The sequence below is a fragment of the Felis catus genome, chromosome C2 (assembly GCF_018350175.1).
Source record: "Felis catus isolate Fca126 chromosome C2, F.catus_Fca126_mat1.0, whole genome shotgun sequence".
NCBI lineage: Eukaryota > Metazoa > Chordata > Mammalia > Carnivora > Felidae > Felis > Felis catus.
The window spans coordinates 2,331,822-2,348,367 of NC_058376.1; the positions used below are offsets into that span (position 1 = coordinate 2,331,822).

The 16,546-nt window shown below is 64.0% G+C and overlaps 1 protein-coding gene across 2 annotated transcripts; it reads right to left on the reverse strand.

Annotated features, from left to right (window-relative positions):
• Positions 1-456: 456 nt before the first annotated feature.
• Positions 457-16,546, reverse strand: PWP2 (PWP2 small subunit processome component). Of its 2 annotated transcripts, none has more exons than XM_011285786.4 (21): positions 16,395-16,546; positions 14,795-14,907; positions 13,666-13,760; positions 13,353-13,452; positions 12,397-12,540; positions 11,410-11,545; positions 10,929-11,149; positions 10,507-10,650; positions 10,258-10,328; positions 9,700-9,836; positions 9,100-9,248; positions 8,802-8,949; positions 8,434-8,584; positions 7,450-7,630; positions 6,326-6,473; positions 5,793-5,901; positions 3,962-4,027; positions 2,994-3,212; positions 2,718-2,868; positions 2,496-2,570; positions 457-1,030 (listed from the first exon to the last, which is right to left on the reverse strand). In XM_011285786.4, the coding sequence occupies exons 1-21, from the start codon at positions 16,410-16,412 to the stop codon at positions 856-858; spliced, it is 2,751 nt and encodes a 916-aa protein (XP_011284088.3). In that variant the 5' UTR covers positions 16,413-16,546; the 3' UTR covers positions 457-855. The 2 variants fall into 2 exon arrangements, with proteins under 2 accessions (XP_011284088.3, XP_011284087.3); XM_011285785.4 differs by lacking the exon at positions 16,395-16,546 and adding an exon at positions 15,694-16,352.

Below are 16,546 nucleotides of genomic sequence, written 5' to 3' on the forward strand. Positions count from 1 at the left end.
ATGGGCCCCCAAGGGTTACAGGGCCCCCGGGCGCTGGCCCCACCCGCACCCGACCCTGTAGGCCTCCAGGCAGCCTCAGGGAAGAGCTGCACCCAGGTCGGCCCAGTTTCCTGACCCTGGTGGCCCTGGCTACTGAGCCCCTGGGACAGGCCCCCAGCTGGGGAGAAGCTGGTTCTGTGCCCTGCTCGGTGAGGCTTTCAGGGGCCTTCCACGGAAGAGCAGCTCGTGTCACCCCCTGCGCCTGCGTGAGCTCCCCAAGGGAGCTGTCCGGTCTCAGCTCTGGGGCTGCTAGCGCCCCTCCAAGGTCAGAGTGCACTGACCCCCAAGGCAGGCAGCCCAGCCTGGGGGCCGCGAGGGTGACCCCGCTGCCCTGCTCCTCCACGCCCCCTGCACAAGGAGGCCAACAGACAGGGGACCCTATCCCCCTGCACGACCCAGGATATGTTATAAACATTCTCAATTCAGAGTTCAGATTTAATCCACTTTCATGTACAAAACCTCATCTTTTTTATCTCTAAATCTGTCGTCAAGAGTGTATTAAAAATATAAATAAATAGTCCTACAAAATTTGAGCCTATAAAAATGAACCCTTTTGCTTCTGTAAAAGGCGTTTTCAACAGGAGATGAGCAACGTTCGCTGTTACACCGCGGGCCCCAGGCCTGTGTGACAAGCCTGCGCTCTCGCTGCCGCTGCTGGCACGTCTGGTTCTTGTGGGAACAGGAGTCCCGGCGTGGGGACCTCCGCAGCCCTCAGACGGCCCTCCCACTCGCTTCCGGGCCCAGGCCGCGTGGTTCCATCTCTCCGGGAGTCTTAACCAAAACACGTGGGATGTGGGGTGGCGAACGCGGCCGGCTCTACACCAGCTGTCTGTCCCCGTCTTCCTGTCCTTCCCCGAGCGGGTGCAGAGTGTCATCGTCGTCAGACGCATCCGCTTCCTCCTCGCTTCCCAGCGGCTCTGAGGGGCGCTTTATGCCCCGCTGCTTGGAAACTGCCAGAGCGTACTGGATGTTATAGCGGTTCCAGTCACAGCTGTGAAAAGCGCACAGGAGTCACGTCAGTAAGGGCAGCAGACTTTCTCTTCTATCCAGACTCTGGCTCACCCGGCACCCGCCTTCCCTGTGACCCTGAGAAAAAGCAGCCAGGGACTACAGGAGCCCCCTACCTGCCCCTCCTAACTCGGTTTCTGAGCCACCCAGCCCTGCAGGAGTGGCGGCCTTCAAGGACCCTTCAAGGACCCAGCCGTGAGACCCACCTCTTCTGGTCTGCCCTCACCGCCCCTGCCCTTGCCCGGACCCCATCCCGATAGCTTCCCCAGCCGCACCAGACACGGAGGAAGGGGCGGGTGCAGAGCTTGAAGGCCTTTTAGAGAGCAGAGAGGGACGCTCCCAATCAGGTCAGTCCCCACGTTAACAAAATGAAGGGAAAAAAATCACACCCTTGTCTCCGTGTAGGAAGCCACCCGGTGAGAACGAGTAAAAGGTAAGGGACTATCGAGGTGGAATGCCCTGGTGGCTCAGTCACGGCTCTTGATCTCAGCTCAGGTCATAGGTCGTGGGATCGAGCCCTGCGTCCAGAGCCTGCTCGGGACGCTCTCTCCTCCTCGCTCTCTCCTCCTCCCTCTGCTTACGTGTGCATGTGCTCGCTCGCTCTCTCAAAATAAATGAACTTTAAAAACAAACTGACCCCCCCCCCCATCTAGGTTTGGCAACGTAACCGAAGTGTTGCCTCCCCAATCAATACACAAAAGCCAACGGCACCCTACGCGTCAGCAGCACGGACGTCCAAGGAACGAAGCATTTATCACGCATCTACGTGAACGTGACGGAAGAATCCGTCTAACGAGAGGCACTTGGTCTCTGGGACTGAGCTCTGTCGAGTCACGGAAGCCTCGACAGAGAGAAGGCTCTTCTGAGCATGCGGCAGACTTTAACACAGACCCCTTTCGCCCCCTGGCGTGTTCCAGCGGGCGGCCAGGACACTAGAAGGAAGGGCTTGTTGTGGGCTGAACACTGAGGAGGCAGTCAAGGACTGACACAGGCCTGGCCTCTAGACACCGGCAGTCACCAGCAAGGGCAGAGAACACACTCTGGAAACAGGGCTGGGACACCTCAACACTGACCCGAAGACCGCAGGCCCCCTACGTGCCCAGTCAACAGGCCCAGAAAAGGCCAAGCGGTGGTGATCACGGCCGCTGTGACTCTGCTGAGCCTCAGGGCAGGGGGCAGAAGGTGCACGAACCACGAACGAACTGTCCGGCGACAGGACAGAGAACTCGTTTCGTTGGGGGATCGCTCGAAACTCCCGGCCACACCCGCAGCCCGCCAGCCCCGAGTCCCGCCGTGGGTGGCCCGTGCGCTCAGTTCACCAGGGAGGGAGGGAACACCTCCCAGTGTTTTGTCCCCAAAACAGACGACTCAGGGGGCAGCCCCCAGCGTGGAACCAGCCGGTGACGGGCCACCCCGCCCCACCCACTGACCCCACCAGCCACACGTACAGTTTGGAGACACTGTCCAAGTGCCGCTGGATGCTCTTCTGAAGGAACTGAACGGCCGGCAGCACCTTCCCTGCTCTGGAAAGGAGACTTGTCTCAGCGCACAGCACTCGCCGAGGCGCTAGCTGTGCCCGCGCGCGCGCGCGCACAAAGCTCCCCCTTTGACCTGCAGCAAAGCGCAGCTGAGCGACGGGAGACGGGCGTCACAGCTGACGCGCCCCTCACCTAGACTTCAGCTTCTGCCCGTGCACCAGGAGCAATTTCTGGGTCCATATGAGGTAGAATTCCAGGTGGCGAGACACTTCGAAGGAGGAAGCCAAGAACTCCAGCACTTTCTCCACGTACAGCTCAGGAAGCGAGGAGCTGACGACCTCGACTGCAGGGGGAGGAAACCGTACTCGCTCTGCAAAGAACCGTCCCGCGGGAGAGAAGGCGAGCGCGGCCTAGACCCCACCCCGCGCGCGCAGGGGCCGAGAAGCTGCCGGGCCGTCCGGCGCTCACCCTCGTCCCAGGGCACCGACTCCAGGACCTCCTGTAGCAGCGTCCGCTCGTTGAGCCGGAAGGCCATGAGGATGGCCCTGGTCAAGTCCTGCTGGCGCACGGCCGCCCGGATGCGTGCGGGGGTGACGTCGGTGTCCAGCTCAAATGGGTCAAACAGCATCTGGGCGTCCAGGGAGTAGACGAGGAGCCCCTCGGTGGTGGTGGCCGCCCAGCAGCGCCCTGGGAATTAGGCAGTCGGGGGGTTTCCTGAACACCCACTTTCACCTTCCCCGCTTTTACTTAAAAGGCACCGAATAAGTCCCCGCGGTCCCAAGAGTATCAGCAAGAAAAGGGCACGGGGACGCCTGCCCCCCGCTCCCACCCCAGCCACCAGCCGCTTCAGGGCAGAGCCCGTGTGCGTCCGCTCGCGTCCCGTGAGCACCAGGCCCGGTCAAGTCCTCCGTGAGCCCGTGGGCTTCCGGCTCTGCGGCAACGTGGCGTCCCCGCCGTGGAGCCGGCGAGACTGGACCACGGTCTGCGCCCCGACTCGCACGGCCGTACTCGGCCACGTGCCGTTCTGTGCCCTGCTGCCTCCGCCTCCCCGTCGATGCTGGGGAGTGTCGGCCGTCACCCCCCGGACGAGCCCACGGCAACCCCCCCTCCCGTCTGCCCTGCGGGACCGCATTTACCTAACGGTCCCAGGCCCTGCGGGCACAGACCCTCCCCTGCCGCGCCGCAGACTGGCACACGGGAGGACGCTCGGCGCAGCCGCCTGCCTCCGCCTCAAAGCCCAGCGTGTCGGGAGCGAACAAAGACTACACGTCACGCGTGGAGGACAGCGAGGCCCAGAGCCAGCCAGAAGCTGTGACCAACCTCGTCACTGGAACAGAGGTGCCAGGCCCACCACGTGCACCATGGGCCCGGAAGCCCATCGGGACCAACCCCCACGCTTCCCGGCACCCACGACCCACTGGCCGGGGCTCACCCACCGGTGGGAGAGAAGCGAAGCGAAGTCACCCGGATTTCAGGCTTCAAGCGCCGAGAGCTCATGTCACCTGGAACACAGGGGCCTCGCGGTTACAGGGCAGCCCTCCCCCTCCGCGAAAGGAGGGCTGCCCTGCTGCTCCAGGCCCAGCGGGAGCGGCGGCTCTGGCCCCTGGGCCCCGCGGGGAGTCTTGTGCCAGGGCCCCAGATGCTGTTTCACGGGCGCCGCTGGCCTCCGCGGACGAGCCCCTGGAGCACACGCTCCTGTGGGCGTTCAGCCTGGCCGACAGACACCTGCCCTATTCTGCGAAAAGGCCTTGGCACAACCCAAAGGCTGAGGGCAGGGTGGCTCCAGTCCCCACCGGCCACTCTGCCAAGCACTCTGTGCGGTGCACGAGACGCACGACCTCACAGGGCAGCTCTGTGGGGTGGGGGCTCGTCCTCACTGGTCACCACCCCATGCATCTGTAGGGGCTCGTCCTCACTGGTCATTGCCCCGTGCATCTCCTCTGGAAACCTGTTTTAGTTTAACTTTTTGAAGTTTATTATGACAAAGAGAAAGAGAGAAAGAGAGCAGGAGTGGGGGAGGGGCAGGGAGAGAGGGAGAGAGAGCCTCCTAGGCAGGCTCCACACTGTCAGCACAGAGCCTGATGCAGGGCTCGAACCCATGAACCATGAGACCGTGACCGGAGCCGAATTCAAGAGTAGGAGGCTCAGCCAACTGAGCACCCCCAAGGCGCTCCTGAAATTTGTTTTCAAATTTGCGGTGTGAGGGGTGCTATGTTCCAAGCTCAACGACACGTACATCACCTGAGAAAAGGCTCCTCTCTGCCTGGCCCCCAGCCACCTGGAAGCCAGCTCAGCAACACTTCGTGTGTATCTCCCCACAAATTCTCTCTGGGGGCTCTTGACCTTAGGGGGACCAACACATGGGGCTGGGTTCTCATGAGTCCAGCGGACCCCTCAGTCCCCCACACTCACCACCAACAGTGCCTGTTCTGCTCGAGTTGTGACAATCAAAGGTCTCCAGACACGGGGCGCCTGGGTGGCTCAGTCGGTTGAGCGACCGACTTCGGCTCAGGTCATGATCTCATGGTTTGTGGGTTTGAGCCCCGTGTCGGGCTCTGTGCTGATGGCTCGGAGCCTGGAGCCTGCTTCGGATCCTGTGTCTCCCTCTCTCTCTGCCCCTCCCACACTCATGTTCTGTCTCTCTCTGTCTCAGAAATAAACATTAAGAAATTTAAAAAGAAAAAAAAAAAAGGTCTCCAGACAGGCTGAGAAGCACCCTTGCCCATCACTGAGGGCTTACAGACCCCACTCTCGTTAAGAGGTTCCTGAGAAGGGGCTCGGTGCAGGCAGGGCTGCTCCAGGGCCCACGGCGATCGTGCGGTCCTGGGTCCGTCACCCAGCCGGTCGCTGAGGAGCCCCCACTCCCCAGCGTGCAGTATGGGCCCGCAGGCACGTGGTGGGGCACGAGCCAGGGCTGGAATGAGCCGACCCAGGCCAGCACGGGGAAGGGGGGGCGGGGAGCTGCACAGCAGCTGCTTGCCCAGGGCTGGCACAGGGGCTCTCTAGCAGGCGGTGTCCCCTCCTGACGGTCTACCAGGCCCCCGGCTCTCCTGCCCCGTCCCTGTGAGGGGCGCGCACCCTGTGGGCCTCCCGGACCGCCAGCTCCCTGACCCCGGAGCCCTCCCCGTGGCCCACGTGTGGGTGAGCGCGAGGCACAGGGCCGGGTGCCAGCCGCTGAGCCAGGCTGCTGTCACGCGGGTAAAGGAGGTGGGCAGCGCAGCCTGCTGCGGCCGGGGGCTCTGGAGACACGAGGGGTCCTCCGCTCACCTTTCTTCACACCCGGCAGTGGGATCGCGACTCCGTCCTCTGCCCCGGCGTCCTGATCGATTAGCGCCAGGTTGCCAAACTCTGTCATCTTCCTCCGGTTCAGAAATTCCTAGAAGGGCAAAGCTCCAGATGTCTCACTTGTCCCCTGTCCCCTGCCTTCCTCACGTGCCACAAATACTGACGGAGACCCGGCCCCGTGTGGGATGCACGTGGGACACGCGTCCCTACCCGCTGCGCAGCAGAACCCGCCCTCAGAGCTGCTGTGGACGTGCAGGGGCCCCGCTGCCACCACCACGGCAGTCAGATTCCCTAACGCGCTGCACCGAGGGCTCCCGTCAGCCTCCACGAGGCCGGCACACGTGGGGCGTCTGCCCCCTCAGCCTGACGTCCTCAGGGAAACGGGGACGCCCGCGCCCAGAATCCCTCGGGAGGGGGCGGGGACCCAGGCAGGCGCACACACGCCTAGAGCCTCCTCCCGGTCCCCGTGGCGCCAGGACGTGGGGAGGGCAGCCCAGGCCCGGGCACCCGCTCACCTCCATGGCGTCCAGGGAGAGGTTGCGGGAGATCTCGAACTTCTTCCTGAGGATCTGCTCCTTGACGTGATAGATGCACACGAACTTGGACATCCCTCCCGCGAGGACGCTCTGGCCGTCCGCAGAGTAGCACAGAGCAGTGAAGGCCCTGAGCAGAGGGGACACACACACGCTCACCCCCAGGGACCCCTAGCGTGTGGCGCTCCCTCAAAGGCCAGCAGGCATCATCCGCGGGGCTCTGGCCTGGGGCTCACAAGGCTCCGAGGCAGCAGGCCCCCCAAGAAGGGACCTCCCAACGGACATGGCCCTTTCACAAAAGGACCGCATGGCTCCAGTCACGATGTTTCCTTGCTGAAGTCAGAAGGAAAAGGAGGCCACCGTGCCTGTCACCCGCAAGGCAACCACGGGCAGGGGGGCCTCCTCGGCCCTGCATCCCCGGAAACCAGGTGCCTACGGGCCTGGCCACGGGAGACGACTGTCCCACACACCAAAGGGCACGACCGACAGAAGAGAAAATAAACACGTTCACGCTTGAAAACACACCAGAGAAAGCGAAGAGAACCCACAGAGCAGAAAAGAGATTTCCAAGGGACAGGTCTGTCGGGGAGCTCCTGTCTCGAATACACACACAACTAGAGAAACACACAATTAAAACAAACAAATGCCCTGGACAGACGCTTCTCCAGACACGACGTCCAGACGGCCGCTCGGCCTGCAAAAGCGTGTTTGACAGCATCGGTCCTTAAGAAAAAGATAAGTCAGCGCCACATCGAGACATCACCTCACGCCCCGTCCCACGCGGCTGTGATTTAGAAAAACTGGCAGTAATGGGTGGGGACGGGGACGGGGACGGGGACGGTGACGTGGGGAAACCGGGACCCTTCCCGCTGCCGGCGGGGATATCAGATGGTGCCGTCACTTTGCAAAACACTCCAGCAGTTCCTCGAAAAAGTGAACCTGGGTTACCTGGTGACCCCACCCCAAGAGCCACACCCAAAAGGAGCAGAGGCAGATGTGCAAACACCAGTCCCCGACGGTCCACAAGGCCAAGGGGGGGAAAGACACGGACACCCGCCAACCGCAAACCCAACCCGGGCTCTGCGCCCGCTCACTGAGGCACTCACTTCCCCTTGGCCGAGTGCTTGGCGGTGACCTTGTCCAGCTCCTTCCTACCCGTCTTGAGGTCGTGCCTGCCCTCGATGGAGCCCGTCTGCACGGCGTTCTCGGGGTCCCAGAAGGTGATCTGTGAGTTCAGTGTGGCGACGGCCAACTCTGCCCCGTCGGGACGGAAGGTCACAGCCAGGGCTGAAAAGAGACGCGTGATCAGGGCCAGAGAAGGAGCCCAGCGCCGGCAGGAGCCCACACCCTCTGTCCTCAGCCGGTGTCAATGCAGGAGAGCCAGGCGGGCACCAGTGGAGGCACACGGAAGCTCCCCCAGACAAGCCCCAACCTGCGAGGGAGGCCCCGGGCCGTGCTAGCGACGGGCAGGGCTCCAACTGCCTCAGGGGGCGAGAGGGTCCAGGTGGGGTCACCAGCCTGCTGGGAGGGGCCGGGGTGTGAGGGGCCAGGCCCGGGGGCGGGGGGGGAGGGGCGGTGCGGCACACGGAGAGCAGGACACAGGTGATTGACAGAACCGCGGGACGGACTGGACACAGACGACCTGGAGGCCCTGCAGACACAGGCCGCCGGCCGGCCGCGAAGAGCACAAACCAGACCCGAGCGGGGTGGCGGGAAGCAGAGACACCGCACGGGCCGCGAGTCCCAGGGGCCCACGACGCGGACGTCACGTGTGCGGGGCAGGAAAGCTTCGCCCGCACGCGCAGACGGCCGGAGCCCGGGTGGCGGGGCCTCCCAGCCTACCATCACCCCGGAGTCCTCCCCGAGGCTCCGCCCGACAGCGCTGGCTGCTTCTCGGGGCCGGCAGCTGAGCAAGCGAGCGCGCGAGGCCCCCGACTGTCCTACAGAGGAGCCTGACACCGAGGGACACCACGCCCGATGTCCCTCAACCCACAACCAAGATGGACGGGCAGCGCCCCGTCTAACGCAGCCTTCCTCCCTGTGTCAGAACTCCCGCCCGCCAGCCCCCCTCCCCTGGCCCGTGCACCCACCATCCGAGGTCAGGCCCAGCGTCTCCGTGGTCCTCCAGCTGTCTGCCATGTCCCACAGGCGCACCGTCCTGTCCCAGGAGGCGCTGGCCAGGACGGACTTCACCGGGCTAAAGCACAGACTGCTGATGGGGCCCTCGTGGCCGGACAGAACCTGTGGCGACCGAAGAGGAGGTATGAAGACGCCACCCGCCCCGAGGGTGCTGCGCACGAGGTCCCGCTGCCCCGAGGATGCAGGACGGGCTGGCTGTATCCCCGCAGGACGGGAGGAGCCCCGGCCGGAAGCCGGAGCTGCTTGCTCCCCGCGGGTCTGCAGAGGCGCCCCTCCTGCGTGTGGCTGCGCCCCCGGCCCCCAGCCGTGCGACTCTTACGTCCAGGAGTCTGCCCGTCTGCATGGACCAGATGAAGACCTCGAAGGAGTCCTGCGCCCCGGCCGAAACGACCTCCCCGCTGCAGTCCACGGCAACGCAGGAGAACTGGGTGGGCCGTGGAGACGTGAAGGTGCGGAAGTTCCGGTACCTGCCCCGAGACACGAGTCCAGCTGGCAACGCTCAGTCCGGGACACCCCCGCTCAGGTTCCTGGGCCCTCCCCGAACCCTCGTCTGTATGCCCGCGACCCTTGCCTCGCGATCACGGCCCGCCCCAGAGAAAGACTGTTAGAAAGGTCACCTGTGGAGGTCAAAGGCACGCACGGTCCCATCCATGGAAGAGGTCACGATGACATAGCCAGTGACAGTGAAGGTCACGCCGGTGACCCCACTCGAGTGCTCCGTAAAAGTGACGAAGCAGAAGCCACTGAGGGTGTTCCACACCTTGACCTGCAGCGTGGAGAGGGAGGCCGGCACCAGCTCAGGACCACGCACACGCACACGTGTGCACACTCCACCGTGTGCCCACCGAGCCCAGAGATGCCGTCTGCCCCTTGCCTCTCTGCCGCCTCCACGTGAGGGAGGGTAGAGGTCTGTGGGGCCTGTGTCACCCTGGGGCATACCCGCACCCACATGCCACGGCTGCCACCACGGACAAGCGGGCGCACGTGTGCGGGAATCCGAGGCAGAGACACAGAAACAGCCAGCTGGCCCCGGGTCATTTGTGAACCCCTCCCCGCGAGCCCAGATGGAGCGGGCAAGCCCGTGAGTTCCGGGCTGAACCCCAGAGCTGGAGCCTGGTTCTCCCCGGCTGGGCCAGCCCCCGGTGCCCCAGCCAGCAGACAAGGCCCCACGTCCTTCCCACCCCAGGCCACGGCCCTGGTCACCTGACCAGCCCCACCTTGCCGTCATCCCCGCCGGTGACGATGTACTGCCCGTCGGGGGAGTAGGCCAGAGACACCATGCTGTTGAAATGGCCCTGCTGCTTGAGCACGTAGGACTCACTCTGCCACTCCCACACCAGCAGCTGGCCCAGGCCTACGGAGCACACGTGGGGAGGGGCTGGGGACCTGCCCACCATACTGTGCCCCGCGCCCCATCGGGTCCTGCCTTGTGCCGGCACCGGACCGCCCGACCCACCGAGGCCAGTGCCTCTGTCACCCTCCACCTGAGTGAGGGAACCCGGCAGGGACGCTGCCACCCCGTGTCACTGCCTCGCGGCGGCCCCGTCACCTAACGCAGCCCACCCGAGGCCCACGGCCATGGGCCCGGCTGACGGAGACAGGGGCTCAGCAAGCGAGGCGTCGCTCATGGACTTGCGCCGCTGCTCCTGACGAGGGCCGCTGGCCGACCGGCCGTGCTCGCTGGCACCGGGCCCCGGAGGCGAGGGGGCAGCAGGCGGTCGTCCTGGGACAGGAGCTCCGTTCTTGTTCTGGCCGGACCCCGCACAAAGACGAACCTGCACAGCCAAAGGCGATCCAGTCTCCGGAGCCGTTGACAGCGATGGAAGCGACCCTCTGATCGGAGACACTGGGCAGGAAGGCGGGGCATCTGAAAAGGGCGGGCAGGCGGCACCACGAGCCCACTCTGCCCACCGCCCGCCTGGCCGTCCCACAGCCTCACCTTGCACGGCCCCGCACTACGCCCCGCCATCGTCCGGTGGGGCCGGCGAGCACGCGTGCAACCCGCCATTCCCCCCGGCCCTCACCTCAGGGAGTGGATGAGGTTGAACTCGGGGAGCTCGTGAAGGTGGAAGATTCCAGAAGCAAAGCCGGTGACTAAGAGGTGGGTCTTTTTGTGAAAGGCCGCGGCAGTCAGGTTGTTGAAATCTCCCTCCTTATTGAAAAAGTACCTAAATGGACAGGGGGGTCAGAAGAGCCGTGGATGGAGAGCCGGGGCGCCAGGCCCATCTCATGCCTGTGCCCCAGGCCAGGCGCCCCGGCTCCATGCAGGACACGGGCCCTGCTGCAGCGGCCTCTCCTTCCCTCTGCCCGAGGCTCTCCCCTCCCTGACCCTGCACCTGGGACACCAGGCGGCCTCCCGGCTGGTTCCCAGGCCCTCTGTGCCTCCTTGTCACATCTCAGCCTTGGAGGGCGCGAGGCCCCCGCCAGCCTCTGTGGGGACACCTACTTGGCCAGCCGAGAGTATTTCACTTTTCCCTGCTGCTCCTCCGGGGCCGGTGCGGTTTTCCCCCGGACTGTGGTCTCCTCCTCCCGCTCCTCCTCCTCCTCCTCCTCTTCCCCCTGCAGCAGATCTGCCTTCCAGCCCGTGGGGGCTTTCGGCCTCAGGCCTTCGGGGGAGGTGTCACACTGCCACACACACAGGGCCCCGTCCTGGCTGATCGTGTACAGCTGGAAAAGGAAGCGTGTGGGAGCGGGCCTGGGTCAGCCCGCGCCAGCCACGTGGTGGACAGAATCCCACGCAGCTACATCCGTCTGCAGCCTGCCCCTGAGCACTGGCAGAGACGATGGCCAACGGGCAGCCAACAGGTGCCGCTGGCTCCTGAACACCCCCAGGTAACCCGGGGGGCACCTGTGTCTACGGGGGCGGGGGGGGGGGGCAGCTGGCGCGTAGCTGAGATCTGGGACGCCATCGGGCGAGTGAAACGTACATCTAGGCTGCTGGATTCAAAGAAGCAAGCCACGATCGCGTCCTTGTGTCCTCCCAGCGCATAGTAGATGAGGTTGTCCCAGCGCTCAGCTCCGAAAACCCACGTGGACATGTCTTTGCTCCCGACCGCAAAGCACCTGGACAAAAGAGACTCAGCTCGTCCTCGGGGTTTGTGGTGGAGCTCCACACAAGCGCAGGGGAGAGACCCAGGGAGAGCAGCCGGGCCTGCACTGCACCGATCTGCGTGTCTTGGTGGACGGGTCACTGCCCTCCCCACAGGGCAGCCCAAGGGAGCCCTGAGAATGGACCACCATGCCCATGGGGTGCCGCGCGGGGGGCCCTGCTTAGGGCATGAACACAGGCAGACGCGGGAATAGGCATCGCCTCGCGGAAGAGGCAGGAAGGCATGGCTACAGGGCGCCGCCTCTGCCCATCCATAGAGGAGCCACGCACTAGGAGCACGAGGCCATCTCCCGCAGACGCACTGGGAACCGCCCGCGACTGAGCCCCACCTCTCACCCGGCGGTGGCCGGTGTGCAAAGCGGCACTGACCCCCAGCCTCCACTGTCCCCGTGCACAGAGTACAGGGCAGCTGGGAGCGAGCAAGCGGCTGAGGTGCCTTTCAGGGCGGTTAGGGGCGCGGCCGTGAGGGGACGGGGCCGGCCCCCGTGTCGGGAGCAGCTCCCGGCTCTGCCGTGGACACAGCTGCTCCGCCCATCTGGTGGCACCGACTGGGCCGTGTCACACCGGATACAGCATCCCCAGCAAGGCTGCCATCCCGCGCTCCGGTGTCCAGGGGCGGATGCCCCAGGCAGCGCAGGCCCCACTCAGAACCGGGAGCCCATCCTGCCTCCAGCACCTCGTGAGGCTGGACGGAGGCCACTCCAGACCGAAACTCTGGTCTTCGACAAGAGTCACCAGGCTCCCCCCCCCCCAACAAGAGGCCAGCTACTAGGCGTCCCCCTCAGGCCCCGCCCGCAGGCCTCACCGGGAGTCGTCCGTCCAGTCGATGCACGTGGTCTCATCGTACGGCCCAAAGTAGGTTTTGTCCAGGACGAACGCGTTGAATTCCCGCTTCCTCCCAGGGGCGTGGTACATCTGAGCGATGTTGCCTTTTGTGACAACGAACTTCCTGCCACAGAAAAGGGGCCACTGATCCATAAGACCCATGGAGTCCCGAGACCAGCTCAGCCTCTGAAGACAGTGCACGTGCTACGAGGCGATTTCCTACGAGAGGCAAAACATAGGGGCCTGCCTCTCCATGGCCCCCAGGTCCCCTCTCCTCCTACAGGGACTGAGGCCAAAGAAGGACAGGTGGACGGTCAGAGAGACAGACCGACCCTGCAGGCACCCTGAATGCTGCCGCACCTCTGGCCGCCCGCCAGCCTGGGACAGACGCCCCGGGAGCCGGAAGGACAACAGGGCTCTGCACGACGGGCGCTGGGGAGTGGCCACTGCCTTGGAGGCCGTTCTAAGCAGTTTCTGAGGGTGGACGTGGAACGGGGGCTCGCGGCCGAAATCCAGGGCTGCCCCCTCCAGGGCACATCCGGGTCAGCCTGGGTGTGAGCATGCTGGGAACCGGCCCTCTCTCCTGTGGCCCTTGAACCCAGAGCAAGGCTGGGTCCAGCCAGGGCCCTGTCTGCACACAACATTCTCACTGTGCACGTCGAGGCTGGGGGTCAGTGCCACTCAGAGACAGGGGCCCCTCTGTGGCTCTGCTGTCTGGAGGCGGTCCTGGACAAGGACCTTCGGAATCTCCCGCTCAGGGTGGGAGCCCCAGGCCTCAAGTAGGGGGAGCGGGGCCTGTGGCCGTGCAGCCCTGCGGGAGCCCAGACGCGCATCAAGATGAGGCCTGAGCACAGGCTCCCGCGCTGCCACCTCCCGTCGAGAGAGCCCCCCCCGAGCCCTGCCGCGCGGGTCACGGAGGCCGCGCCCAGCCCTCACCTGCCGTCAGGGGAGAAGGACACGCTGTGCACCGAGCCCTTAAAGTGGAAGTGATGGAGCACGGACCTGCAGACCAGGCTGACCAGCAGCGCATCCCCCCCTGCAAGAAGGGAAAGTGGCGGATGTGCGGTCGCCCCAGACGGGACACCCAGGCGCATCTGCGTCCCCCCCCCCCCCCGCCCCCAAACCCCCATCCCAAAGCCCACCCGGGCCGCAGGCAGGACCGCGGAGGCCTACACCCCCAGCGGGACAGGGTGACGGCCTCGTGTGCCCCAACCACCTGAGCCGCTGTTTCCCGGCCAAGGGCACTTACCTTCATCGACGATGATGGCCAGGCGGCCGTCTGGGGACAGCCCGACACACTTAACGTTGTACCGAGTGGCCAAGGGCAAAGTGCTGGATTTGTTGCTAGGAGACAAAACCAGAGCCGTGTCCTTGGTCTCAGTTGTCAGACGAGGGGGGCAGGGGTGGCCTGAGACCCTTCTCCTCCCCACCCTTCCTGTCCCTTCCTGGCTCTGGGGCCAGAGCTCCCGGTTGGGAGAGCAGAAAGAAAAACAGGTCCTCGGAGAGTATCTGGTAAAGCAGATTAAAAACCTTAAAACTGGGCTTCGGTTTGCCAATTTTGTTTGTAGAACCACATCTGGGGACAATTTTCCAGACGTTACAAAGTCGGAAAACTGGAAACAAGCTACACGTTAACAGAAAGGATTAACCACAAGGCCGGCGCACGTAGGCAGCGCTGTTCTTACAGAGCTGGGAGAGTGTGCAAAAACGCAAAAATAACGTTAAAGACGGGTAACCGCTGCTTAGTCTAACTTGGTTCCCTACTGTCCTACTTTCTAGTTTTCCTCCAACGAGCGCGTGCTCCTTGCTCCAGCAAGCCCCAGAAGATGTCATTTAAACGCCATGGCAGCCGTGACGGTCAGACCTGCACTTGGCCCTGAGTTCCCCCACAAGCACTGCTCTCAGGAGCTTCAGAAGTCCCCCTCGGCAAAGATGTGGACCATCGTCCCACCGTACAGACAGGCTGAGGCCTGCAGAGCAGGACAGAAACCTGGGCGACAGGAGGGTCTCACCCCGGCCACACGACTGTGGGAAGCAGTGACAACCGCTCAGGAGTCCTTCCCCTTGAGAAGGAAGGACAGAGCCACACGCTCGTCCGGGAGGACAGCACACCCAGCAGGCAGAACTGAGCCGCAGTGAGCCGGCGACAAGGCAGCCCAGCAGCGGGAGCTCTGCCCTGGAGGTGAGGTCAACAACCTAGATACTGGGCTTCAGCTGAGGGACCAGGCGCACTCCTGACCCGCTGACACTCCGTACACCCTGGAACAGACTTTCGGGCTGCGGCACTTAACGGGGGCACTAGTGAGAGGGAGGCGCGGTCAGCTTTTGCCCACACGCCATAGCGGTCACTGTCATTAACATCCTGGTGACGCACTTACTTTTTAAGGTCAAACACCGTCACTCTGTTTCCCACAGGACTAATAACTGAATTTCCATCGCATGTAAAATTTAAGTTTCCACACCGATAGACCGTCCCCAGCAAATTCGAAAACTGGAAAGAAAATAAAGCCATCTTAACACAACAAAAGTACAGAAGTCTCAATTTTGGGAAAGGGCTAAACGAGGCCTCTCTCTGGTCAAGGAGACAGCACAGACTCCCTGCTCCCCCCCAGGTCCCTGGTCATTCCTGGGGTCCCTCCACGCATCCCCTGGGACACTTGCTGGCCACCTGTGCAGCCCAGCCTTGAGCGAGAGGGAGGAAAGCAAAGTGAGCCCAACCCCCAGGGGCCATAAGCTCCTGCTGAGGTGGGAGAGGGGCACTGGGAGTATGTGGGACGCGTACAAGGACAGAGGCGTTTGCCAAGTGCAGAAGAGAACAGGACCCATGTTTCAGGAGGAGAAAAGGGCACTCCAAGGGCATCTGGGGCTCAAGGCTTCTTGAACAAAGTAACCTGCTGGGATCCAGTTTATTAGCTTATTCATTCATTCATCGCCAAACTCATGTGTTCCCTGGACATGCGGCTGGATGCTGGGGTCTGTGCCCTGATGCCCTCATAGTCTATGTCCAGGGGGCGGGGCACTGAAGAAGGAACTACAGAGCGTGTGTAGCGATTGGAAGAGAGAGGTAGTTCCGAGACTGGTCAGGGAAGGACCCCTGGAGGGGCCGCCAGAACCAGAACCTAGAGAGAAGGAGCCAGCAGGGCCAGCGTCTGGAAGTGACGGCCCTCATAACCTCAGGGAGCTCAGAGGGAGAAGCCTGGCCAGCCGAGAACATTTTAGGCAGAGGCCGGCTGTGATTCAAATCCCCCCCCCCCCCTTTTTTTAAGACCATGCTCACCACGGCAGGAACAACAGGGAGAGCAGAGAGGCGGTTCGGTGATGCTGTCCCGACCAGGAAGGTGGCCCCAAGGAATGGAGACAGCGGGTGAAGTGCAGCCGCCAGAGAGGAGCTGGCTATGGGCGGGAGGAGAGCCGCCACCCATCCCCTCCTGGTTTGGGTGGCAAGGGAAGAGAGCACTGAGGCGCAAGCGCCAGCAAGTGCGGGGTGGCGCTGAAGAAGGCCTGCGCTGTGGCCAGAGCCAGGCCAAGGCGCTAAGGACCTGGCACGAACCAGGGAGAAAGGCACGCGACCAGGCAGGAGGCCGGGGGCAGAACTACCCTCAAGAATTGGGACCCACAAGGTGTGGACGGGGTAAACCTCCAGTGTCCCCACCATCGGGCAGCCACGTGACCCTGACAGCGAAGGAAAATGAAGGCGACGTTCCGGGGCTCGGCTCCGCGGCTCCTCTGCCCGCGTGCAGCCGGGAATCAGGCCTTCAGTCCAGGGCTGGCCTGTCAATGCTCATCCCGCTAGGGCTCCGTTCTCTCCCGCCCACACCTGCCGCTTGGCGGCCGGGGCCCGCCTCTCCGTCCGGGTCCGGGATGTCCGCCCATGGCCCTGGGGCCGGCCGCGCAGGTTACAGGCTGAGAGACAGTGCGGCCCCACCGCCCCCCACCCCGGACCCAGCGCCGCGGCCCCGGTCCCGCGCCCTCGCTCACCCGGTAAGCGAACTTCATCGCGGCTGCCGCACGTGTGCTGTCGAGCAGCCTCTGCCTCCAGGACTGCCAACCCCAAGAGAGCGCTTCCGGGAGTGGCCGCGGCGCCGCACCACGGCGCCCCCAGGCGACCCGGAGGGACGGTGCAGCCCGAG

Coding starts and splice junctions, on each gene's coding strand:
- PWP2 (XM_011285785.4), bottom strand. CDS start 16,071: ATGGTGGGGACACTGGAGGTTTACCCCGTCCACACCTTGTGGGTCCCA. Junction 12,541..13,352: donor TCCTTCTCCCCTGACGGCAG/GTGAGGGCTGGG, acceptor TTTCTGTGGCAG/GAAGTTCGTTGTCACAAAAG. Junction 5,902..6,325: donor TCTCCCTGGACGCCATGGAG/GTGAGCGGGTGC, acceptor TTGCCCTTCTAG/GAATTTCTGAACCGGAGGAA.